The sequence below is a fragment of the Lithobates pipiens genome, unplaced genomic scaffold (genome assembly GCF_037356315.1).
Source record: "Lithobates pipiens isolate NorthernLeopardFrog02 unplaced genomic scaffold, aLitPip1_a1.2 Scaffold_25, whole genome shotgun sequence".
Taxonomy (NCBI): Eukaryota; Metazoa; Chordata; class Amphibia; order Anura; family Ranidae; genus Lithobates; species Lithobates pipiens.
Window position 1 is genome coordinate 188832953 of NW_027507787.1, and position 26933 is coordinate 188859885.

The window sequence follows — 26933 nt, forward strand, 5'->3', positions numbered from 1 at the left end:
TGACTCCAGCAGAGCGCAATTACCATCTTCACTCTGGTAAACTTGAGTTTTTAGCTCTCAAGTGGGCAGTCTGTGACAAATTCAGAGATTACTTGTACTACGCTCCAACATTCACCGTTTACACAGACAACAACCCATTGACATATGTATTGAGTACTGCCAGACTGAATGCTGTGGGTCATCGCTGGGTTGGCGAGTTGGCCGATTTCCACTTCGATATCAAGTACAGGCCAGGTAAACAGAATGCAGACGCAGATACACTGTCACGATTTCCGGTGGAACTCACGAAGAATCTGAGTGAGTACACAGAGCTTGTACCATCTGAGGTTGTGTCAGCTATGTGGCAAGGGAGCAAAGCTGTTGATGAAGAAGAGGTATTATGGGTGGCTTCATTGACTCTTCACTCAGAAAGTGATGTGGCCGAAGAATTGCTGAAAGGACAGACAATCTGCCCAATGACTCAGGAGAATATCAGAGCATTACAACAAGACGATACCAACATTAGAGAAGTGGTCTGGCTTAAGGAGAACGACTGGATTCCAAACCACAGAGAAAAGGAGAGTATGACCAGCAAAACAAGACGTTTGATACATGAATGGAATAAACTCAGAGTCGATGAAGGAATCCTCTACCGACACTCTGGAACCCGAAAACAGCTAGTTCTACCAGAAAAGTTAAAACCATTGGTCTTAAGAAATCTTCATGATGACATGGGTCACATTGGTACTGACAAGGTAACCCACCTAGCACGTGAACGATTTTACTGGCCATTTCTGCAAAAAGACATTGATGAATATGTGCTGAAGAAGTGCAGCTGCATCAAACAAAAGCGTCCAAATATCACCGAAAGAGCACCTATGGGTTCGATTACTACCAGTTCACCTTTGGAGTTAGTATCCATTGATTATCTTCACTTGGAGAAAAGCAAAGGAGGATATGAGTATATACTTGTAATAGTTGACCATTTCACACGCTTTGCACAAGCGTATCCAACTAAGAACAAATCTGGAAAAACGGCGGCAGAAAAGATCTTTCAAGATTTCATACCACGTTTTGGCTATCCAGAGAAACTCCACCATGACCAAGGAAGAGAATTTGAAAACAACTTATTTCAGACATTGCAACGATTGGCAGGGATTTCTCATTCAAGAACTACTCCATACCATCCACAGGGTAACCCAGTGGAGAGACTGAACCGTACTTTGTTACAGATGCTTCGCACCTTAGAGGAAGAGAAAAAGTCAGATTGGAAAGAACATCTTCCACATATGGTTCATGCATATAATTGCACCAGGCATGAAGCCACAGGATACTCGCCATTCTTTCTATTGTATGGAAGATCTCCTCGTTTGCCAATTGACCTAATGCTCAACCTAAATTTGAAAAAGGAATCAGAAAGTCAACCAACATTTACTCAGAAATGGGCATCTAGAATGCAAGAAGCTTACAAAATCGCATCTGAGAATAGCAAAAAATCATCTGCTAAAGGGAAGAAGTACTATGACAAACAGATAAAAGGAGCACCTCTTCAACCGGGTGATCGGGTCTTAGTACGAAATCTCTCTGAAAGAGGAGGACCTGGTAAACTTCGTTCATACTGGGAAGAATCAGTACACAGAGTGGTAGAAAGAATCAAAGATGGGCCTGTGTACAAAATTCAGCCTGAAAGTGGTAAAAAGACTATTCGAGTACTGCACAGAAATCTTTTACTACCAGTAAATGACCTACCAATTGAAGGACACATTCCAAGAGTACCGATGAAACAAAGGCAATCAAGTAACAGAAAGGATACCAGAATGGATGTGGACCAGGAGGAGGAATGTTCAGATGAAGAAAGATGGTATTATCCTTATATACCAGAGACTACAGAAAGTCATGATTGTATTGTGTCTCAACCAAACTCTCAAAACGTACAGAAAATCCCATTAAGAGTTTCTGCTGAAGAGTTCTATCCTACAACTACCACACCCAATCTTGAACAAGAACAAAATGATGGAACAGTAGTTGGCGACCAAATCCGGGCTACAGATATGGTGGGACTAGACACTGCAGAATTACCCTCAGTAAGTCAAGACTTACCTGTGAACCAAGATATGCAAATGGAAAATGATGTTGATGGAGAAGACTCAACTCCTGTCAGAAGATCTACCAGACAAGCTAAGCCTAAAGAGATCTTTACATATGACACACTAGGTCAGCCAAGATACATACCAAGTCAGATTCACACCATACAAACTCACACAATGCTAGCTACTCCCATGACATGCCAGGTAGTTAACGTAGCTCCTTGGTGGCAACAAGTACCTATTTGGGTTACTTAAATCACTAAATAGTGTTCAGATACCAATTGAGTTTAATGTCGGGAGCCATTAACTGAAGGAGGGGAGAGTGTGACGGACTGGGGTTTATATGGTCACAAAACAGACACCCCAAAGCAAAGTACATATTCATTTTTTTTATATATTTCTAAACATCTCCCTTCTATTCTATTAATAACCAGTAGATGGCAGAGAAGGTACACAAACAGAGTCTATATAAGGCCACACACCATGTGACTGGAAATTAAACTACTTCCAGCCATAAAGTCAGTGGTCATATCTCATGCTGTTTGTGTGATTCTTTGCAGGTATGTACTCTAAATCGTTCCTAATCTGTATTAACCTGTGATAGAAAGATTCCTAAACATCTTGAGCAGATGCAGAAAAAGTCTCAGCAGATTTTATGCTATAGTTTTGCTGTAATTAGAAGTTTAGAACAGCATGTGTCAGAAACAAGTGAAAAGTGCATAAGAACATGAAAATACTGCATTAGTCAGAACAAATGTCTATGACAAACACTAAACCTTTCTAAATAGGTATATTTAAACCTGATTTATTGGAAATTGCATAGATTTATAGAAGCACATGTTTTCTGTTATTTAATATAGAAAAAAACCTATTGTATGTAAAGCTTATGTATTGCATCATACAGACATGCAATGTGCACCATCTAGTGGTTAAAAAAGAGTACTACCATGAAAATATTTGTATTAAAGCAATGCATTGCCAGTATGATTATTGCACACTTAAAGTGTACCAGAGAGATAAAGATAATTATCTATAACACTGAATAACAGGGATATATATGTTATTAAATTTAGTAATGTTCATTGTTGTAACTACGTTTTAAAATACTTTAGTTAAAATCGGTATTATATATATTGTTAATGGTTATAAACATGTGACTAAAAAAATGTAAAAGATGTATTGTTATGATTGTTTGTTTGTGTGATTCTTTGCAGTCCACGCCAAGCTGATCACCTTATCTCATCGCGTCTACAATCATCGGCTCTCTTAATTCACATTTTGAGGCCGGTAACAGAAGGATTTACCCCCTTCCTGACCAGAGCACATTTTGTGATTCAGCACTGCGTCACTTTAACTGACAATTGCACGGTCATGCACTGTTGTACCCAAACAAAATTGACATCCTTTTTTTTTTCCCCTTAAGTAGAGCTTTATTTAGTGGTATTTGATCACCTCTTTTTTTTTTTTCCTCAGTTCATGCCGATACGTATTCTTCTACATATTTTTGGTAAAAAAAAAACTGCAATAAGCGTTTGGTTTATGCAAAAGTTATAGCGTCTACAAAATAGAGGATAGATTTATGGCATTTTTTTTTTTTTACTAGTAATGGCGGCAATCAGTGATTTTTATCGTGACTGCGATATTATGGCAGACACATCGGACAATTTTGACACATTTTTGGGACCATTGGCATTAATACAGCGATCAATGCAATATAATTGCATTGATTACTGTAAAAATGTCACTGTCAGTGAAGGGGTTAACCACTAGGGGGCGAGGAGGGGTTAAGTGTGTCCTGAGGGAGTGTTTCTAACTGTCTGGGGGATGGGCTAGCAGTGACACAACACTGATGCTGCTCCTGATGACAGGGAGCAGAAGATCATTGTCCTGTCACTAGATAGAATGGATAGATGCTGTTTTTACACGGAGCTTGCGGTAGGCACGCGCACGCGCACAGCGGGAAATTCAAAGTAATGTACGGGTACGTTACTTTGCCCAGCCATGCCATTCTGCCGACGTATATATACAGGCATCGGTCGGCAAACGGTTAAGCAGTCTCAAACCCCACCTCCTAACATCAGTCTGATTTCTTTTTTTTTAACTCTGTGTGCAGTCTAAACCTAAATCAAGCGTAATAATTACCAACAGTGCCTGAAATATGACACTATTAAAGCTGCAGACAGGAGAAGCTGATAATATAATCTTGTATAAATATTTTTTTCTGTCCTTTCCCGCTGTTTGCTGGCAGTTGGGTATGGATATTTCCAGTCTTCCTGATTTTAATTTTCAGCTGGTATGTAGGGGATGATGGGGACCTAATTTTAAAGCGTCTACAGCAGATTACACATAGTGCATAGTGATGTCTGCAGTCAACAGGAGCTGCTACTGCCAGTAAGGTGTAGGTGTGAGCATTCAGACCAATGCTAGTCAGTTTTGGGTGGAGTTGCACACAGTATTGAAGATAAATATATCAAAACATTGGGACTGAAAGTAAAAGACGAGGAACCACTGGGTGTAAGTGTGGACACTCATTAATCCTAGTTTTACAACCGAGCCATGTCCCAAGGTAATCTAGGAACCTAATACATTGAACTGCAGTTCATGGACTTTATAGACGCAACCAACATGACCAATTGGACATCTGATCTGTAATTAGATCTGTTGGGCGATGTGTACTAAGCCACCACCATTAATGACTTGGGGTGTAAAATGCTAGTATGTTTTTAAATATTTTGAAGAACTTGTGTACAGGACACTTTCACCCCCTTTCTGCCCAGTCCAATTTCCAGCTTCGGTCATGCAAAGCTGTACCCAAGCAAAAAGTTTATCATTTTTTTAACCACTACAATACAGGGCACTTTCGCCCCCTTCCTTCCCAGCCCAATTTTCAGCTTTCATCGCTCTAGCGCTTTCAGTGACAATTGCGCGGTCATGCTACACTGTACCCAAATGAAATTTGTATCATTTTGTTCGTATAAATAGAGCTTTATTTTGGTGTTATTTATTCACGACTCCGTTTATTTTTTGCGATATAAGCGCATAAAAAGTGGAAATTTGGAAAAAAAAACAATATTTTCTATTTTAAAAGAAATCCAATAAAATCTAGTTTTGTCATAAATTTAAGCCAAAATGTATTCTGCTACATGTTTTTGGTAAAAAAAATTCCGTTAAGTGTATAATAATTGGTTTGTGTGATCACGGACATATGTACGCAAATGATCATGTACATATGTGTGCAGGTGATCACGTACATGTGTGCAGATAATCATTGGGACATGTGATTTTAGTGGGACATATGTGGGGGACATGTTTTTATTATTAGGGACATGTGTTTTTATTATTTGGGGACATGTATGTTTTGGGGACATATGTGGGGACACGTGTTTATACTGTGTGGTGTGGTGTGTGTTTACACTAGACTGATGATCAGTGAGTAAAAAGCTGTAAAAAACAGATCATACTCACTGATCATCAGCCGGCTGCAGCGATCTGCTCTCCTCTCCTCAGCGATTACTTCTGTGTGAGGAGAGGAGGAGCCGATTGCCTAGCAACCGGCTGTTTGTTTACATCACATGACGGCCGTGATTGGACACGGCCGTCATGTGATCAGGAGGGCCAATCACAGAGCCCTCCTGCCGATCTGAGATGCGCCGTGTCTGGGTGACACGAACACATCAGGATCGTGCCGCTGCGATCCCGCTCCTTCTGAAGGACGTTCCTGAACGTCCTATCAGAAGTAGATGGCTCCCACCCGGCCGTATATGTGCATTGGCCGGGTGGGAAGTGGTTAAAATTGACAGAGCTTTCTTTTGGTGGTAGTTATTCACTGGTAAGGCTGAGCCCAGGCCTGTTTGCATACTCCACGTGCAGAGCCCGCCAGGAAGTCGGCGCTAATCACAGGCAGTGAGACATTGCCCCAATGCGCAGCTGCAGAGATCGGGCAATGTCTCACTGCCTGTGATTAGCGCAGCGCTGTGCCGACTTCCTGGCGGGCTCTGCACGTGGAGTATGCAAACACACCTGAGTTCATCCTTATTCACTAGTAGGGTTTTTATTTTTTGCTAAATAAATGAAAAAGACCAAAAAAATTTAAAAAAACAAGTTTTTATTAGTGCTGTTATAAAATGTAGTAAATAAGTAATTTTTCTCCTTCACTGATGTCTGCTGATGAGGCTGCACTGATGGGCACTGATAGGAACTGATAGGCAGCTCTTATGGACACTGATAGGCAGTACTGATAGGCATTCCTGATGGGCACTGATTGGCGGCACTGTTGGTGCTGCGCTGATAATCAGGACACTTATATATCGACTGGCTCTCCTCTCCTCATGTGCTGTCAGCATGAGGGGAGGAATGCAGAGAAATGGCATTTCCTGTTTACACTGTAAATGGACACAGCTGATCACATGATAGGCTGTGTCCTAGAGACACGGCGCACAACCGATCACCATGCTGTGCTCCATGATTGGGAGGATGTCATATGGCATCCTCTCAGAACAAGAGTGCTTTCACCCGTCCGTCACTATATGGCGGACGGGAAGCAGTTAAACTCTCTTTTGTCTCTTTTGCGCATCAATAAAGCTTTGTAATTTTCTTGTACTTTGGTTGTGCATATAAAGTCCATGAACTGCAGTTCAATTAGTCAGTATATTTGATTTTTTTTTTTTTATTGAGTGCAGATGCTATTTTTTTATACTGTGATTTTACATTCACTTTTAAGGTATAAGAAACAGAACTAACTGTCATCCTCGTCCCCCCCTCCAACCCCTAAACACTCACCTGTCTCCTATCACGATTCAGTGCTGTCCCCTGGCTGCATAATTGCACCACTGACTTTCTGGTCTCACAGAAGACTTTGAGAGGAGCCGGAGCCATTAGCTCCTACTGCTTTCAGTCAGCGTTTTGTAGCTTGATGCCTGAAGCTACAAAACGCTGGAGGGGAAAAAATCCATTATTCTCAATGGAGATGGTTCACATCTCCACTCCAAGTCACCTGAAGCCCTACGCCTGAAGCTCAAACAAGTTCCAGACCCTTTTTTTTTGTCGTGCGAATTGGGCTGATTTGGGCGTTTTTCTTCTTTTAACATTGGTGACCTTTTGCCCTGCACAAATTCGTGGCAAATCGTGGTAAAAAACGCTGTAAAAACCGCTGCAAATCGCGGTAAAAAACGCAGCAAAAACGCTTGAAAACGCTACGCTCAGGTGTGAATGCAGCCTTAGCATCCAGCTTGCTGAGGGGGCACCCACAGGAAAGGAGGAGCAGACAGAGCATACCTCCCTTGGAATAGGAATGAGGGACACCTACTAAAAAAAACGTATGTAGACATAGGGCATGCCCCTGGCCACACCTCCTTAACCACTTGAGATCCGCGCTATAGCCAAATGACGGCTACAGCATGGATCTCCTTTTCCGGGACGACGTCAATAGATGTCGTCCCGTGCATGAGCGCCCTGCACGCCCCCTGAGGGGCGCACACGGCGCGCTCTGTGATCGGCGAGTCTACGAGACTCGCCTGATCACCGATCCGTGCAAGGGGTCGATCCCGACCCCTTATCATGTGATCAGCTGTCAGCCAATGACAGCTGACCATGTGATATAACGGAGCCGGTAATCGGCTATTATTCCTCCTCGCGCTGTCAGCGCGAGGAGAAAAAAAAAAAGCCGATCACCGGCGGCCGTGATCGGGACATCAATCCCGATCATGGCCAGCCCTGCTAGTGCCCACCTGCCCCCTGCCAGTGCCACATTAAAAAAAGTAAGTGCCCCCCGTCAGTGCCACCCAGCAGTGCCCACAGTGCCACCCAGCAGTGCCCACAATCTGCCTCAATAAAGGTGCTGCACCCCAGTGCCACATATCCGTGCCCAGCAGTGCCCAGCAGTGCCACCTATCAGAGCCACCTATCAGTGCCACCTATCAGTGCCCATCAGTCCCATCTATCAGTGGTACCTATCAGTGCCCATCCGTGCCACCCATCCATGCCACCTTATCTGTGCCCATCTGTGCCCATCGGTGCCACCTTATCTGTGCCCATCGGTGCCGCCTTATCTGTGCCCATCGGTGCCGCCTTATCTGTGCCTATTAGTGCCCACCAGTGCAGCCCATCAGTGCCCACCAATGCAGCCCATCAGTGCCCACCAGTGCAGCCTATCAGTGCCGCCTCATCAGCGCACTTCAATGAAGGAGAAAAATGACCCGTTTGCAAAATTGTATAACAAACTATTAAACATGATTTTTTTTTTTTTTTTTTGCATCTTTTTTTGTTTGTTTAGCAAAAAATAAAACTCTGAGCTGTAATTAAATACCACCAAAAGAAAGCTCTATTTGTGGGAAAAAATGATAAAAATGTCATTTGGGTACAGTGTTGTATGCCCGCGCAATTGTCATTCAAAGTGCATCAGTGCATTACCACTGCCATTCCTTTATATTGGCTTTTAAGATGTACATATGCAGCAATTTAGAAATTGGATGAAAGGTTTAACACTGGGAAATACTTACTTAACCACCTCAGTACAGTGCAGTTACACCCCCTTCCTGACCAGACCAATTTTCAGCTTTCAGCGCTCTCACAGTTTGAATGACAATTACTCAGTCATCCAACACTGTATCCATATGAAACTTGCGTCCTTTTTTCCACACAAATAGAGCTTTCTTTTAGTGGTATTTAATCACTAGTGGGTTTTATATTTTTTGTGCTATAAATAAAATAAAATGTAAATTTTGTGAAAAAAATGCCTTTTTCTTCTTTTTTGTCATAAATTTTGGCTAATTAGTAATTTTTCTTCATAAATTTTGGCTAAAATTTATACTGCTACATATCTTTGGTAAAAATAACCCACATTAGTATATATTATTTGGTCTTTGTGAAAGTTATAGAGTCTACAAACTATGGTGCCAATCGCTGAAAATTGATCACTTCTGATCAGGCCTTCAGTACATCAGGTGTATCTCATTTCTTGAGACACTAACAAGTCAGGAAAGTACAAATACCCCCCAAATTACCCCTTTTTAAAAAGTAGACATCCCAAGGTATTAAGTAAGTAGCATGGTGAGTTTTTTTAAGTTGTAATTTTTTCCCACAATTCTTTGCAAAATGAGGATTTTTTTTATTTTTTTTTTTATTTTTTTTTACTAAATTGTCATATTATCAGGTTATTTCTCACACACAGCATATGCATACAACAAATGACACCCCAAAATACATTCTGCTACTCTTCCCGAGTACGGCGATACCACACGTGTGAGACTTTTACACAGCCTGGCCACATACAGAGCACCCACATTGATGTAGTACCTTCAGACGTTCTACGAGCAAAAATTACGCATCTCATTTCTCAACCACCTATTACACTTTTGAAGTCCCTGGAGTACCAGGACAATGGAATTTCCCATAAAATGACCCCATTTTGGAAAGCAAACACCCCAACGTATAATCTGTGAGGCATAATGAGTCTTTTGAATGGATAACTTTTTTCCAGAAGTTTTTGGAATATGTGGAAAAAAATTAAAACGCATTTTTTTTTTTTTTACACAAAATTGTCAATTTATAAGATATTTCTAACACATAGCATGTATATAGCAAAAATTACACCCCAAAATACATTCTGCTACTCCTCCCGAGTATGGCGATACCACATGCGTGAGACTTTTACACAGCCTGGCCACATACAGAGCACTAACATTGATGTAGTACCTTCAGACGTTCTACGAGCAAAAATTACGCATCTCGTTTCTCAACCACCTATTACACTTTTGAAGGCATTAAAAATGCTAAATACATGTTAGGGAGATTATAAGATGCCTCCTGTCCAAGTGTAAAACAGAATGTGACAGGGAGGACGCACAGGCCCCCGAACCATTGCGACCCCCTGGTGCTATACCATTGGTTGAGGGTGTGTGATAAAAACACATCTCAACCAGTGGCAAAACTTTCAGGGTCGCAGCAGTCGCACTAGTGACTGGGCCCTGGTGTTCTGCTGCTATGGGGCGGCCCCAAGACCCGGCATCTCCCCCTGCACCTCTGGCTGTCAATTTAGTATGCTGTGGGGAGAGTGGGCAATCGGCAGCTCTATGGTGCTCGTGAGCCGCGGTATCTCTCTGGCGCTGTATATAGTGGAGAGGGGAGGGGCCTCTGACCCAGGCATGTATCCACGTCACTCAGTTTACAAGTGAGTTGGCTCTGCTTCTACATTCTTGCTAATACCTAGTCGGGATAGAGGCCCCCCCCCATCTCTACTGTATACAGTCAGGAAGAGAACTACTAACCCCATGGAGCCTGCAAGCACCATAGAGCTGCCAATCGACCCCTCCCACCTCCCCCCAGGTGGGGGGGGGGGGTACAGAGATGTGCTGGGGGTTGGAGGTGCACAGCAGAGACCAGCCAGGTACAGGGGAACCTCTGTAAGGGGGGCCCTCTGGGGACCCTGATGTAAGGGGGTCTCTTTGGGGACCCTGATGTAAGGGGGTGCTCTCTGTGGACCTTGATGTAAGGGGGTGCTCTCTGGGGAGCCTGAGGTAAGGGGGCTCTCTGGGGACCCTGATGTAAAGGGGGCTCTCTGGGGACCCTGATGTAAGGGGTGCTCTATGGGCACCCTGATGTAAGGCTGTGCTCTCTGGGCACCCTGATGTAAGGGGGAGGGCTCGCTGGGGACCCTGATGTAAGGGGGCTCTCTGGGGACCCTGAGGTAAGGGGGAGGGCTCTCTGGGGACCCTGATGTAAGGGGGGTCTCTTTGGGGAGCCTGATGTAAGGGGGTGCTCTCTGTGGACCTTGATGTAAGGGGGTGCTCTCTGGGGAGCCTGAGGTAAGGGAGGCTCTTTGGGGACCCTGATGTAAGGGGGGGCTCTCTGGGGACCCTGATTTAAGGAGGGGCTCTCTGGGGACCCTGATGTAAGAGGGAGGGCTCTCTGGGGACCCTGATGTAAGGAGGGGCTCTCTGGGGACTCTGATGTAAGGGAGACTCTCTGGGGACCCTGATGGGGGGTCAGGAAGGAATGTATTCCTCTGCTGTAGGAAATTGGATTATGCTTTGCTGGGGGTTTTCGCCTTCCTTTGGATCAACTCTGGGTTTAGGATTGGGTATATGGGATTGTTTCATATTATTTTTTATTTATTTTTATGGTTGAACTAGATGGACTTGTGTCTTTTTTCAACCTGACTAACTATGTAACTTTTATGTAAGGGGGGGGGCTCTCTGGGGACCCTGATGTAAGGAGGGGGTTCTCTGAGGACCCTGATGTAAGAGGGGGCTCTCTGAGGACCCTGATGTAGGGGGGGCTCTCTGGGGACCCTGATGTAGGGGGGCTCTCTGGGGACCTTGATGTATGGAGGGGCTCTCTGAAGACCCTGATGTAGGGGAAGCTCTCTCGGGACCCTGATGTAATAGGGAGGCTCTCTGGAGACCCTAATGTAAGGAGGATGGCCTTCTGGGGACCCTGATGTAAGTAGGGGCTCTCTAGTGACCCTGATGTAATGAGGGGGCTCTGGGGACCCTGATGTAAGGGGGAGGCTTTATGGGGACCCTGATGTAAATAGTGAGGCTCTCTGGGGACCTTGATGTAGAGAGGAGGCTTCCTGGGGACCCTTATGTAATGAGGGGGGCTCTGTGGACCATGATGTAAATGGGGGATCTCTGGAGACCCTGATGTAATGTATAATAAATATATACCCCTAAACCAATGCGCCCGGCCCCTCATCTACATGCAAGGCGCCGGACACATGGATTCCATTTTTTTTTTCCAGAAGCACATGATTAGAGCCTGAGGCTCTAATTGGCTTCAAAAAAGGGTGGGCTCAGGGAACAGTGCTCAAGCCCACCCAGTTGTGTGACAATAGCGAATTAATATTCGCTATTGTCTTCCAGATTCTCCTCCTGGACCAATCAGGGACCATCACCTGATTGGCCTAGAGGAGAAGCGATCCTATTGGCTGCCTGGGAGGAGGAGGGAGAAGACGCACAGCGCAAGCTGCCGTGATGACAAGATGGAGGAGACACAGGGGAAACCACCACCCAGAGGAAGGGCTGCCTGTGACCTAGATGGGGTAAGTGTGGGGCTGATGACTGACCAACAACCATTCGGGTGCATGGTTTGCCGCCCCCTCCCAAAGAAATATACCACCAGCCGCCACTGGTAAGTACCCTGTCCGTGGTAAATGGTTTGTCTCAAATGTACAGCTGTATCTGCCACATCTGCAGGAGAGCTTGTTTTTCTGGGAAACAGGCTTACTGACCAGATCACCAGGTAAAAATAGCGGAAGGAAAGCCTATAATAGGAAGCTAATGTAGCCAACCCTTCTGAGAATTGGTAAGTTGCAATATAATAAGTCTGTGCTTTGGGATTTAATACCACTGTAAGTGCAGCAACTAACAACACGCTGATACCTGGCCCATGGATATACAAAATATCCCCCTGTTCACATATTCCTACTATTCCTCACATCTCAGCATAGAAACCAATATAAGCTGCCATAGAGAAGACAAAACAAATATTTCAGTGTATTCAGTTGGAATATGGGTTGTGATAGCAGAGTCTGTATTGCACAATAGATTACTGTGTGGCATAGATTATCTCTACTGTTCCGCCATGTCCTGTCTACCGTTGCTCTTAGCCATAAACTAAATATCACTTTACCCCTAGACAACTTTGTAGAGACAGGCTCTTCTGAGCCCTAGGTAGAAATGTTTGCCTCATGTTTATAGAGAACAGTCTAATCTATGTTAAAAGGATAGTCCACCTATACAAAAAACCTGCCTATGCAGGTAAGGGATGTTTAAAACAAATGTGCAGCTCTGACTAGAGAAAGATGAATAAAACACTTGCTATGGGTGTAGGCCATTTACATACCTTATGTAGCAAGGTCCCAGGCCTCCTTTGATCTGATGAGAACCTCCAGGGCCAGGAACAGCTGACATCCTTCTTTATATGGTGGGTTGTGAGGCATGGTGGGTGTAGAGTAGTTAAAGCAGGGCTCAAGTCCTGCGGGAACGCATGGGAACGGAGTTCCTGTACTTTTTCCACAACAGGAACTCAGTTCCCATTAGCAGCCGTGTCCTGCAAGACTTTGAAATATGTGAGCTGTGTGGAAGGTGCTACACCAGCAGCTGCCGACACAGCTCGCAATAGTAAGTGCACCTGACCATTCAGGCATTGCCAGTAGGGGGCCCCATGACAGCTTCCGCTTCGATCTACCTGTCAATCACAGCTAGCTGACCGGTAGATCAGGTCTAGGTCTAGCTGACGGGTAGATCAGCTACTATGCTCACAGGACCTGCAGGGAGAGAGGTGAGCTGAGGGAGGAACATCAGTTTGGGGTGGTAAGCTGAGTACAATACCTGGCAAAGTTTAATGCCAGGAGGGAAGTTTATGTGGAAATATGTGAAGGGTTGGAATAGCAGAGAGTATGTGTTGGAGCCCTGCAGAGATTGCAGCCCCCGAAGCTAACATACATCTCCTAAGCAGGAACACATCACTTTCTCCCCAAGCATTCTGTCCAGATAATGTGCAGTTCATTTATGACCTTTCATTTTAACCCTGTGTTATCCAAACTCTGTTCAATGAAAAGTGTAAACTCACCACATAAACACTGTATATACAAAATAACATTCCCCAATAAAGATCAGAACATGATGTTCATATTTGCATGGAAGCACAATTGAATAAATGCTGATTATTCAGAGAATTACCATATTTATGTTTATTGAGGATGTTTTTTTATGCACTAGCAAGTTAAGCTTCATACACACAATATGAAAATTGGATGAAAAACACCACTTTTGAAGCATTCGTGCATATGAGCGTATCTTTTTTTTTGGTGGGGGAGTGGATCTTGGGTGGGAGTTCCCACACTTTTTTCTCCAGGACTTGACCCCTGAGTTAAAGTTATTGGGCACCACACACTTCTTGGATGGAAAACAAAGTTTATTTATCTTAACAAACCTTTTTGTTGGGGGAGAGATAGTTAGGGCCAGGACACCCTTAGGTAGTTGCAAGATTAATTGTCAGGCTCCGAGACTTCGAAAGGAGGACAGCCATGCAAGCAAAGGCATCCAGCAAGATGCCACATCTGCATGTCTGGAATGCTGTCTCCTAAGGCAACAGTCTTTAACAGTTCCTAACACAAAGCTTAACAGCTCCTTCACTTTCACTACAACTGTAGTTCTTCAGCACACTGAGCTCCTGGTCTCTCACTAGACCCACTCATTCACTGTCTCTGAATCCCTTGACCTCCTTCAATCTTCACGGTGGTATCTTCCTCAAGCGTCACCCACACTTCTCTGCTGGGTCCCTAGGTTGACACTCAAGATATCTTTCAAGCTTCACCCCACTGGCCTTGCCGGTCCCTGGTTCGACACACAAGGCTGTTCTGCAAGCGTCAACTCCACTGTCTGGGTCCCTGGTTGGTGAGAATACTACACCGGTACTTGCTTCAGTTACTTACTGTGGTCCCTGGTAATAAGGTGGATAGTCCCTTGCTGGTGTCAGCTTCCCCTCTACCTCCGACCACAAAAGGTTCTCCGGCCGGCAGCAGCGGTGCTTTTTCGGCCGCTAGTGGGGGGTAAAACCGCCCTGCTAGCAGCCAAATAGAGCCACTAAAGCGACGATAAAGCGATGCTAAAAATAGCGCCGCTTTACCGCCGATGCCCACCCGCCCCAGTGTGAAAGTAGTTTATCGCAGAGGGGACTGCAGACCCCCGCCTGCAAATGGCTACCAGGAAAATGTTAGGACTTATTCAGAGTGAGGCCTAGCCATGCCAAAAAATTACATAAATCTATCCCCTATTTTGTAGACGCTATAACTTTTACACAAACCAATCATATATATATATATATATATATACGCTTATTGCCATTATTTTTACCAAAAATTTATAGAAGAATACATATCAGCCTAAACTTTTTTTTTTTTAATTGGGATATTTATTATAGCTGTAGCGGCCATAACCCTTGCAGGGATCGGCCTTGACTTATTGGGCTTACCAGTTACCTCCTCTTGACCTGCTCTTCCACGTCTAGGGGTTCCCAGGGTTAATACCCAACGACTTGAACGCTGACACGGATAAAGTCCTTTTTAAAAGGTTTTATTTTGCAGTAGTAACATAAAATAACACAGTCTCTCATCGGAACAGAGGGCACCGGTGAAGAACTCAGGCACCTTGAACTGCAGGTCTAGCAAAGTCTCTAATTCCACCCAGAGAGTAGCCACTCGCAGCTGGGTACTTCAAGGCTGAACAGATCTCTAGCAAGCGATCATGGCAGTGAGCATGTTGACTCAAAACTTGAGACAATCCTATGAACGTGTACAAGTTGTAACTAAGGGTGAACAGGAACCTTTTCCTCAATACCTGGAACGTTCTCTGTCTCCTCAGTGGTACTGGAAAAACGTGAATTCGTCAATGTCCTTCCCAACTCAGTAACCAGGCATTTTTCAGGATGCCACTTGCCGGCCCTCCTCCGAAGAGTCCTCCCCCGGTCACTTCCACGATCTGTGGTGCCTTTCCAAGCTGAGAGCACACCCGGACACCTTGAATCCTCCCTCAGTTACTGCGCCTCGGACCAGCAGGTTCCTGGAGAAACCAGTCCAAAAGCAAAGTTCCACTAGATATAATTGGATCCTTAATGGTCTGTTTAATGGTGACACCACACAAAAACCCCCAAAAAGCAGTGACGAGTTCCAATAGAAAGAATCCTCCACCACTAGTCACGCTGCCGCTTACCAGATTCTGAGATCTCTTTTTATGGAGATCTGAAAAAGCTTATGACTCCTCTCCCAGACAAGGGTTCTGTGTAAGGTTTAGAAGAGTGGTGCCCGCTATAGCATCTCAGATGGTAACGAGATATTCTAGGCAACGCTCATCCCCCATGTAAAAGATAGAAGAGCCTCCATAGTGTAACTCTTTTAGAAAATATTTATTAAAGAATAAAAGTATCGCACTTCGTTACGAGCGCTCATTAAAAACATCAAGCCGGCCGGCTCTTGGGCGCTGCCCGTGTCTTCCGGGACCAGCGCGGTATGCGGTGACGTCAGCACGTCGCTCCTCGCAGGAAGAGAGGGGGATGAGTCATAAGAGAGCCAATGAGAGCTGCAGAGCTGGAGGTGTGCCTATGCGGAAATCCAGGAAGTGAACAGGCAGCAGCTTCAGCTGCCCACAGTTAAAATGGTTGCATGAATTCTGACAGGAGTGTTGGTTTTGACTTTCAAGCCATTTTCCTGTGCTGTGCCAAGTGAAGTAATGGAGCTGCTGAAATCCTGACTATCTGCAACCAATGGACTGTGACTAATAAAACTCTTTTTGTGTTTCACCTAAAAGCGACTGGTGCTGATCTGTCTTTGTGTCCCACTATGACTAAGTAATCCACATCTGATGTATATGTAAGCCCACCCTGTCCCTGGGGATATTGCCATGCCTTCCGGAGTCAGGGGGTGCTACATAGCCGTATATCACAAAAAGTGCAGCGCTAGGTGAACATATACAAAGATATGATTAAGTGTAAAATACAAAAATAGGTGACTCATTAGCCCAGTAGGGTTAATAGTGAGAAATATTAATATATAGCAGCATACACTGTACATATCATACTTCAAAAATAAATGCTCAAATGGGCCAAAAAGAAAAAAATAGTGGCAAATAGTCTTTAAATCAGTGACTCTAAAGTGTCTAACAATGTGAATTATAAAAGAAGGTTCAGATGTTCCGTTGACCCGAACTGCAGGGAACTTTCAAACATCAACAGGGTGTTCACAGAAAGAGGTAGGTACTCTTACCAGAAATGATGGACACAAATACCATACAGCAAATGTGTCATAAAGGCTCTGAAAGGCTCCGAAATGCTTCAAGGGGCAAATTCGCAGTAGATAGTGGATCTCCTCCGGATTGGCCGTCACACTCCTTACTGTCCACCCTCTCGGTCAGTTCGACAGGATGTAAAACTCCACAGGCTTCCACGGACCTTCACCACTCTCGAAGTAGTTTGATCCAAAATGGCTCCAGAAAAACTCACCATGTAAGGGAAAGCATGAACACAATGTCTCGCATAGTGAAGTTCAAACACTGAAAGTTTATTTAAAAAAAGGTATGGTACATAAAAAACTAAAATTCACGTGATAAAATTCATGGATTGTAAAAGAAAAGCAATATGGGGAGCAGGAAACGCTAGCCCTACGCGTTTCGCCCGCAAAGTCGTCTACTGGGGCATTGCTACATAGCCACAAGCACAAACTCATGTCCCATGTGTATCATGTTATCAAACAATTGGTCAAAAACAAGAGGCACACATGTAAGGTATAAAAACAAAATAAACTGATTTTAAATAGGTGGCGCCAAGATAGGCGTGCATAGTTTTGAGGAATGCTTGGAATGTATGAGGGAAGAACACCCATCAAAATATATTTCATGGTTGCAGCATGCACGTATATAGTTCCACTAGTTGAGTAAACCACAACTAATTGAAGAATTTCATAGCAGTGCAAAATATAAGGGAATTTAAACCTCTTTCTTCAACCTTGGTGTGTCAGAGGGGGTGGCATCGCCAGAAGGGTTGTTGGCACCCAGAATCGGGGGACCCATACATTAGCGGCTCCTAAGCGCTACATTTGTTTAGTTATGGTTCCAAAATCAGCATACAGCATATTCCTGAGTCCATCCCCATCTTGTATTTTTGGCATAGATTTTAAAAAAATAATAATAATTTGGTGCTTCTCAGAACACTGTGTAGTGACAGAACATGGATAAAGGAAAAGACACATTTTGGTGCTTGCTTTTAATTCACATGGTGAGAGGGGCAGTTTTAGCATAAAATACGGCTGTGTAATCTTTGATCATTCAATCAAGTAATGCAATCACTGGACTTCATCTTGCATCTCTGCTATTGATGTTCTGAATTTTTCCTGTTTACTTCTTTAAAGCCGGAGTCCACCGGGACTCCGCGTTTTTTTTTTTTTTTTAAAAGCCAGCAGCTACAAATACTGCAGCTGCTGACTTTTAAAATAGTGACACTTACCTGTCCAGCGCGCCCGCGATGTCGGCACCCGAAGCCGATCGCTAGGTCGTCTGTCGGGTCCTGCCGCCGCCATCTTGGGTATGGGAATCAGGAAATGGAGCCTTTCGGCTTCATTTCCCGGTTCCCTACTGCGCATGCGCGAGCCGCGCGGCGTAATCCGGACGGTCCCCGCTGCCTCTGGGAACTGTGTGTTTCCCAGCAGGCAGCGGGGCACTTGCGCAAAGGGGCGGGCAGTTGCGGAAAGGGGCGTAATCTACGCCCCTTTCCGCAGACAGCTATCCCGGAAGTGGGTGCAGTTACCTGGATTATCCAGGTAACTGCACCCCCCTCCCCCCTGAAAGGTGCCAATTTTGGCGCCGGAGGGGGGGGGGGGATTCCGATGAGCGGAGGTCCATTTTAGGGTGGACCTCTGCTTTAATACGAGACTCATAACTGTGAATATAATATAGTAGATGGATGATGACTGACAACCAACCATTGCTTTGCACAGCAAATTTCTGCTAAATTATCCTTAAGTTTATTTGCATTTTTCTGAAATTGATCTTTGTCTGTCTCTAGCCATCGCTATGTTTCTGTGCAACTCCACAGGGTTTTAATACATTTCTGTTTCCCTGGATTAAAAGGCCTCTTTCGCATTTGCGTTAGGGCTGACTACAATTTCCTGCAGGAGACTCAGCGGGGTTTCCTGTGAACAGCTGCAGGCAAGAAGCGCCTGTGACCATTTGCATGTAATCGCACATGCAGCAATTACCTAAAGATGATCAGCCCTGGACATCTTCCAGTCGACGTCTGATGACGAAACTCATAGAACGACATTGCGTCACTTCCGGTTTCTGATGATACAGTGTGTATGCTCGATTTCTCTTGTGTATATTCATTGAAATGTGAGTAGACTATACTATGGGCATTCCATTCTCTTTTTTACAAATATAAATTTTATTCAACTCCAAACAGGGGAAGACGGTCCCCGGAATACAACATACAATGACAAATTAAGTGCAATCCAGTTAACCAAAACTCGATACAGATAAAAACTGCAACATTAGGACTGTCATATATCAATCATATCATGGCGAGACATAGCGCGTATATCGTGCCAGGGTCTGGGATCATATAAACCCCAGAACCCCCCGGCATCATCTATCCCCATAAAGGGGTAGGGGTCCGTCATTCCCACTTTTCCACTTTTCCACTCCAGTCTCAGTCTACCTTCGAATATTAAAGGCACTACTGACCTATTACGACAGATTGAGGGGGTGCAGATCCCTCCGGAAGCCCTCCTTGTGGAAATAGATGTAGAGGCGTTGTACTCAAGCATCCCCCACGAGCAAGGCGTCCGGATGGTAAGCACCTTCCTCATGGAACAAGACCATAATGCCTGGCCCCTAAATAAATTAATTCTACAACTTCTAACATTTATTCTCACCAGAAATTACTTTACCTTCATGGATCAGATATACTTGCAAATCCAGGGTGTAGCAATGGGCACTTCATGTGCACCGTCATATGCTAATCTATACCTGGGTGGTTGGGAACGTTTTATTTTTGGAAACTAAACATTACAATTCTTTATAGATTCTATATTATGTTGGTATAGATTCATAGATGATATTTTTGTTATTTGGACAGGTACTACACATGCCCTTGTTGAGTTTATTAAACTCCTCAATGTGAACCAATTTAACCTGACATTTACATACTCATATAATCAAAATTGCATCCCTTTTCTAGATCTGAGCATCAGCAAGGACAGTCAGGGCAAATTGACAACTAACCTTTACCGCAAGTCAACTGCGGGTAATACTCTATTACATGCGTCAAGTTCACACCCCCGTCCATTGATACGTAGTATCCCTTATGCTCAGTATCTTAGACTCAGACGCAATTGTACGGAAGATCGAGATTTCCTTGTCCAGGCAGCGGCCCTACATGAGCGCCTGCTAGGTTGAGGCTACACACGCTCTAATCTTAGAAAGGCGTTCAATAGGGCACGAGCTCGCACACGAGAGTCACTACTTTATGGTCCTCCTCGGCCCAACCATCCCACTACGGCAAAAATCATCACCAAATTCTCCATGCACCATAATGTGCTCAGAAATGTACTCTCCAGTCACTGGCACCTCCTGGAAGACCACCATATCCTGGGGAAATATGTGAGACCTACCCCAGAGCTGGTCTTTAGGAGAGCCACTACCCTAGGGGACAAATTGATGAGCAGTCATTATAGGACTAGTGCACGGGAACAAAAAGGCCCAAGGTGCACTTTTCCCTGTGTGGAATTGCCCCAAATGCCCATGGATTTTGGAAGGTACTACTCATACTCTTCCGAATGGATACATTTTTTTTCTCCACCCCACGATGCTAATTGTGGTACCAAGGGCGTGGTTTTTCTGATAGTCTGTGCCTGCAAGGCTTTTTATGTGGGCAAGACCATTGGAGAACTACGCCAAAGAATGGATGACCATCTATACTATTCATCTGGTGGGAAATTAACCTCGGTGGGACGCTATATTGGTATTTATCATATGTGAAGCCCCAAAGAGCTCCCAGCTTGAGACATGCTGCTATCATACAATGGTGAACCCCACTGGATCTATCCTTATCATTTGTACTTGGTAACAGTGACACCTCGCATGATCAGGATTTCTGTGTCCCTTCAAAAATGTTTTCAGGGTTAATGCCTATGACTATTCTAAGTGTTGGGTGCTTGTAGCACTCAAAAATATTTTCACCATTTATTGTGAGAGTGATGTCATATTATTGCAGACAATGTTTTATTGCTGGTTTGACGCACATCTAATGCCAAAAGAAATAAAAATACCAGCCTTCAACCTCCCCTTATAACCAGTCCAACACACACCTGAAAAAAGTACCAGCCTCCAACCTCCCATTTTAGCTGATCTAATACATGCCTTGAAAATACTGGCCTCCAACCTCCCCTATAGCCAGTCCAACACACACCTAATAAAGGACCAGGCTCCAACCTCCCTTTTTAGCTGATCTAACATGCCCAGAAAATATATAGTCGATGGAATGCCTAAATAGATATTGATATTAAATTTGTTTAAAGGTTGGTATCCTCATCCTCGTTAATTATGTCAAATTTTTGTACATTTAAATTGATCATCTCCTCTTTGTTATTACCTGTGAGCTATTCAATGTAATTTTTTCTGGATTAGAGCTCCTTAATTCCGTAAGCTGATTATAAAGATCGCTGTCCCCAATCTGTGGAACTGTGTTTTATTTGTTTTGTTATTTTTAATTGTTAATTTGTTTTTGATTTATCATAGATTATTCCATTATTATCTTTGGTGAGATTTTTTTCTTTGATACTCTGTGAATCACTACATAGAATATAATATTATTCCTGGTAAACATTGTATCTGTTTAAGGAACGTATTTGTATAAATCCATCTGGCATGGCTGACATTGGGGATCGTCCACTAGCAGCTCACAGGCACTAGGAGTTAATCTCCCAGGGGCGGACATGCGCCTCTCCATCAGAACGGAGCTCCGCCCCCTGATTAGGGGAGGACCTGTCTGTGCTTCTGGCCCAGGGATGTTCCCATGGTTACCAAAAGCTGGTGCGCCCAGTAAATTCATGACGCATGCACACTAGGAGCGGCTGGCCCCGCGACGTCACCGCTCGGCGCCGCCGATAGTGGGTGATGTACGCCGGGTTGGAGGCTTTAAAAGGGCGTCTTTCAGACTGCCCGTTCAAAGTAGGCACCCACCCCGGGGACCACGCCAGCGATCTCCACAGATACAGGTAATAGCTGTTTCCAATATGGATAGACCTTTATCACTATACTCTCTATGCTCCATAACGATGGTTGAGAGGTAAAATTACTAACTCTAAGGCTCTCTACCAATAACCTCTATAGGCTTAACATTGCCTGACTGTCTTTGCTGGCTTGGTGTGGATGATCGGAGTGGTCTCCCTGGATTGGTCATTTTATGCTAGTCACTACTGCCGATCAAGGTAGGTGTTTCTCATCCCAACACACTGGTTTTCATTCCCTTTTTATCTTTCCTTATTACCTTCCTAACCATGATTATAGCACTATGGACTACTATGGTTATCTATAGTATTCTATTTTTTTGTAACTTTATGTTATTGCCTGATACTTTCTCCTCCTTCTCTTCCCCAACCCCCTTCTCCCCCCCCCTCCCCTCCTTTCTTCCCTTCCCCCCTCCTCCCCTCCTTTCTTCCTTTCCCCCTCCCCCCTCCTTTCTTCCTTCCCCCCTCCCCCCTCCTTTCTTCCTTCCCCCTTCTTTCTTCTTTCCCCCTCCTTTCTTCCTTCCCCCTCCTTCTTCCTCCCCCTCCCTTCCTTTATTCCTTACCCCCTCCCCTCCCCCCCCTTCCTTTCTTCCTCCAACCTCCCTTTTTAGCTGATCTAACATGCCTAGAAAATACTGGCCTCCAACCTCCCCATAGTGCTGATGGCACCTGTGGCCTTTGTATTTCTCCCCATCTGCTGCTTGTGAAAGAGAACCCACAATAAAGCTTCTGATCCTCTTCTGATAATTCAGTCTTCAGTTCTAGTTTGGCAGATTCTATGATTTTCTCCATTGGCATCTGTGTCGTCAGGTCTGCTGAGCACTGTGAAGAGATTAAACATTAGTACTGAAGAATTTGTGCAATAATGGCCTTTTTGTTATAAATGGTTATACACACTCAGGTGCTGGGAGAATATAGAATGCAGAACATTGGACAATGCACTGCATTGGACCCATGTGTGGTCCCTATACTTACCGTTCTCATGGTAAATGGTGGGCTTACTTCTCCAGCCTCCAGTTCCAACCAGTCTATGCTCTTAAAAAATGGGTGGCTTCGCAGATCTTTAACAAGAATCGCTCTTCTTTCTGGACATTTGCATAGGAGCTGTAAAAATATACAAAAATTTGATTATCCATGATACAAAGACAATAACTATGCTATTCCACTTTTATAATTATTCATAAAATAGTAATTTTTTTTGCTGGCTATAGATGGTCTTTACTTACCTTCTCTATGAGGTCCTTGAGATCCGTATTAAAATCCTCAGGGAATCTTGGTTCATGGTTGCAGATTAAGTCTCTACAGAACTCCTCCTCGTTGTATGATTCTGTTTCTGAGTCAGCATCTGAGTCGGCATCTGAAGCAGCGTCCAAAACATCTGAGTTGGCATCTGAAGCAGCGTCCGAAACATCTGAGTTGGCATCTGAAGCAGCGTCCGAAACATCTGAGTTGGCATCTGAAGCAGCGTCCGAAACGTCTGATTTAGTGCCTAGATTGTCGTCTGAGCTGGCATCTAAATTAGTGTCTGAATCAGAAGCAGTATTTGAGTCAGCATATAAGTCGGTGTCGGAAGCAGTGTCTGACTTCGTATCTCTTCGTATCTCAGTATTTGACTGTTTGAATGGATAATTTGCAGTCACCAATTCATAGACTATAATTCCCAGGGAGAAATAGTCAGCAGCAAATCCATATGGCGTCTCCAAATAGATCTATGAAAATATCAAAAAGAGTAGAATGATCAGTACTGATTGTTTTACTGACAAGAAGAGAGAAAATCCAAAATAATCCAATACTCACTTCTGGTGCGATGTATTGTAAAGTACCGGCGAATGAAGTCAGGGTTTGGGATGCATGCACCTCTGTTGCTGATAAGCCAAAATCAGCGAGTCTGACATGTCCAACACTATCCAGCAGAATGTTGTCTGGTTTGATATCCCGGTGTACAATCCCCCGGTTATGAAGGAACTGTAAGCCACAAAGGATCTCTGCGGTGAGAAATCTGATAGAGAAAAAATGATATATAAGATGACCATTCAAACAGCTTTATTTCATATAATAATCTAAGCCACAGAATAGCAAAACACTGATCCCATCGCTCCAATCATCATGTATAGTCATGTATGCTTGTAATAACTTTATCTCATTGAAAGAAAATATTATCAGTAACAGCAGAATTTAGCACAATACATAGAAATGTTTTACTGTATATGGATATTTGAAATTACTGATGAATTTGTAACAAATACATTTTGCAAATTCTGAGAAATATGATTGTATGTGATTGTACAGTCTCTCCTAAAGTGTATATAAGACCAACAGAAGCCAATAAAAAAAACGTCCCCTCTTCATACAAAACTACAAAAAAAGTTTCACATTTACAATCAAACTTTATCAAAAATTACATTATACAAGAACGTGTCAGATATATATCAAATAGATTTTTTGGTAGAGCCCCCCCATATGATATAATTACTTGTAAATTAGAGAGGAAAAAGTTTAGAGATTGTCCAATCAGATGCAAGGTTGAAGGCTTCCACTGGATGATGAACTGGCCAATAACAGTTGGATAATAACAGTATGTATATGAACATACTGCATCTGTAGAGGCATCGTGACAGTTCATTCTTGGGGTAAAAAAGAATTTTGCTAAGATATGTCCAGTGCCTGAGATGTCTGTTCGGTGTGTGATTGTACATGTATAGGTAGAGCTGTAGTAGGACAGATGTACTAAAAGTCAGACCTTCCTGCCACAATCTTGTATGTAGGACAAGCCTACAGTTTTGCCCTGTACATACGGTCGGACTTTCGGATGGAAAATGTGTGATCAGATCTTGTTGTTGGAAAATCTGATCGTGCGTGGGCTCCATCTGACTTTTTCCGTCTGAATTTCTGACGCACAAAGTTTGAGAGCAGGATCTAAAATTTTCCAACAAAATCCGATTGTTTAAATTCCGATCGTGTGTAGACAATTCCGACAGACAAAGTGCCATGCATGCTCAGAATAAATCATGAGACGAAAGCTATTGGCTACTGCCCTCTTTTATAGTCCCGTCGTACGTGTTCTACGTCACCACGTTCTGAACGATCGGATTTTTCGACGACTTTGTGCAACCGTGTGTATGCAAGACAAGCTTGGGCAAAAATTTGTCTGGAAAAATCAGACAGATTTTGTAGTCGGAATGTCCAACCGTGTGTACAGGACATAAGATGTGATCGATGTACAGTACTATGTTCTACCTCCATCCCTATTATCATGGTTCCATGCCTTACCTTGCTGTCTCAATATTTACTGGTGCCCTCTTATTTAAGAAGTTCTCCAGGTCTCCACCACTTAGGTATTCCATGACGAAGAATGCAAGATTCTGTGAAGAGGAAAGAAAGATTCAGGTTAGACATGATTCACTCTGTTTAACATCGACCTCTCCCAACAAAAATGTGAAGTTACTTACTTTTGTCTGGAAGGTACCATATGCATAAGTGCAGAATGGGCTGGCACAAGCTTCCTTCAGTATTTGGCTCTCGTTGAGGGTATCTTTGTAGAATTCGTTGTTCTTGGTCACGATTTTGAGAGCCAGCGGTTCATCACTGGAGGTGTGTGATGCCAAAACCACCTGGAGGAAACAGAGAGAGGGAAAAATTATAGGTGACAATCAGAGAAGTTCAATCACATTTAATACTTTATTTATGGGTCACCAATAATGGTAGAATCACCATAATGGCATTTTATTCATCACAGGGTCTACATTGGTTAAACAGCTGAAATTCAGGGCCCTTCTCCTACTCCTGGCTGGAGTCTCACTCATCCAGGTGTATTAAAATATTTGTCAATAAAGAATACAGCGAGAAAAGTTCATCCCATTCATTCTTCCTTTATGGAGAAGCTGATGTCCTTCACCACCCTGATTCTTTCAATGCTATATAAAGTTAGACGTCCGATTGAACGCTCAATTGAAATGAGCTAACTACATTGAAGATGCATCAAAATCAAATAAGAACAATATAATTTCTTTATAGATTGTTTTCATTAAAAAGCTGCAACAACCTGAATTGAAAAGCTCTTCCTGTATCCCTGTCTCCCCTCCCCCCAAAGCAGTGGTCTTTCTACAGAGGTTTGACAGGTCCCTTTCTGAGTCATAGCCCAGAGCCCCCAAATCTGCATGGCTTTTCTGATTGGAGAGCCCTAGCTCTGACTCATCAGGGGGCATGTCAGATCACTGCAGAGAAATCACTGCTTCCCCACAGAGAGCAAGTGCCCTGCTCTATAATATGTTGGCAGGGGACAGGTTTATCTACTTGGCATTAGCTGCTAAAGGAAAAAATAACTATAAAAACAGTTTGTGCTAATTCATCTCAAATGAATTTATCTGAATTAAATGGAAAAATTTGAGCTTTAAAGTGTATGTCCAGCTCTGCAAAAGCCACACAGATAGAAATCAAAATACTTTGCTTAGCATAGGAGGAGGGTATTTCAGTCTATGTCCTTCTCGCAGATTTTCCATCACTTCCTACTGAAACTAATGTTCGCAAGAGAGGAAGCTCTAATGTAGCCCTGGATGAACATTCTAATTAAGAGAAAAGATCTGATCACTTACCTTTCCGAAACTCCCCTGTCCAAGAAGGCGATGGAATCTGAAGCCATCCAATGTCATTGGGTGTACCTCCCTAGTGCTGGGGGACCTACGATCACATGTTGGTGAAATCTCAATGTGGACTTCACATGTTGGTGGAGTCTCCGCGTGGACTACACATGTTGGTGGAGTCTCCGCGTGGACTACACATGTTGGTGGAGTCTCCGCGTGGACTACACATGTTGGTGGAGTCCCCGCGTGTACTACACGTGTTGGAGTCTCAATGTGTACTACACGTGTTGGAGTCTCCGCGTGGACTACACATGTTGGTGGAGTCTCCGCGTGGACTACACATGTTGGTGGAGTCTCCGCGTGGACTACACATGTTGGTGGAGTCTCCGCGTGGACTACACATGTTGGTGGAGTCCCAGCGTGGACTACACATGTTGGTGGAGTCTCCGCGTGGACTACACGTGTTGGTGGAGTCCCAGCGCGGACTACACGTGTTGGTGGAGTCCCCGC

General features: G+C 43.9%; 1 protein-coding gene across 1 annotated transcript in view; it reads right to left on the reverse strand.

Moving 5' to 3' along the window:
• The window catches only part of LOC143929812 (protein kinase C delta type-like), a 126507-nt gene that overhangs the window by 13920 nt on the left and 85654 nt on the right, over nucleotides 1-26933 (reverse strand). The window contains exons 2-7 of the mRNA XM_077453789.1: nucleotides 25293-25454; nucleotides 25114-25205; nucleotides 23641-23842; nucleotides 23070-23552; nucleotides 22819-22947; nucleotides 22407-22665 (exon numbers count right to left, since the gene is read on the reverse strand). Of these exons, the coding sequence (XP_077309915.1) occupies nucleotides 22407-22665; nucleotides 22819-22947; nucleotides 23070-23552; nucleotides 23641-23842; nucleotides 25114-25187 (1147 nt within the window). The 5' untranslated portion in view covers nucleotides 25188-25205; nucleotides 25293-25454. The remainder of the gene's footprint in view (nucleotides 1-22406; nucleotides 22666-22818; nucleotides 22948-23069; nucleotides 23553-23640; nucleotides 23843-25113; nucleotides 25206-25292; nucleotides 25455-26933) is intronic.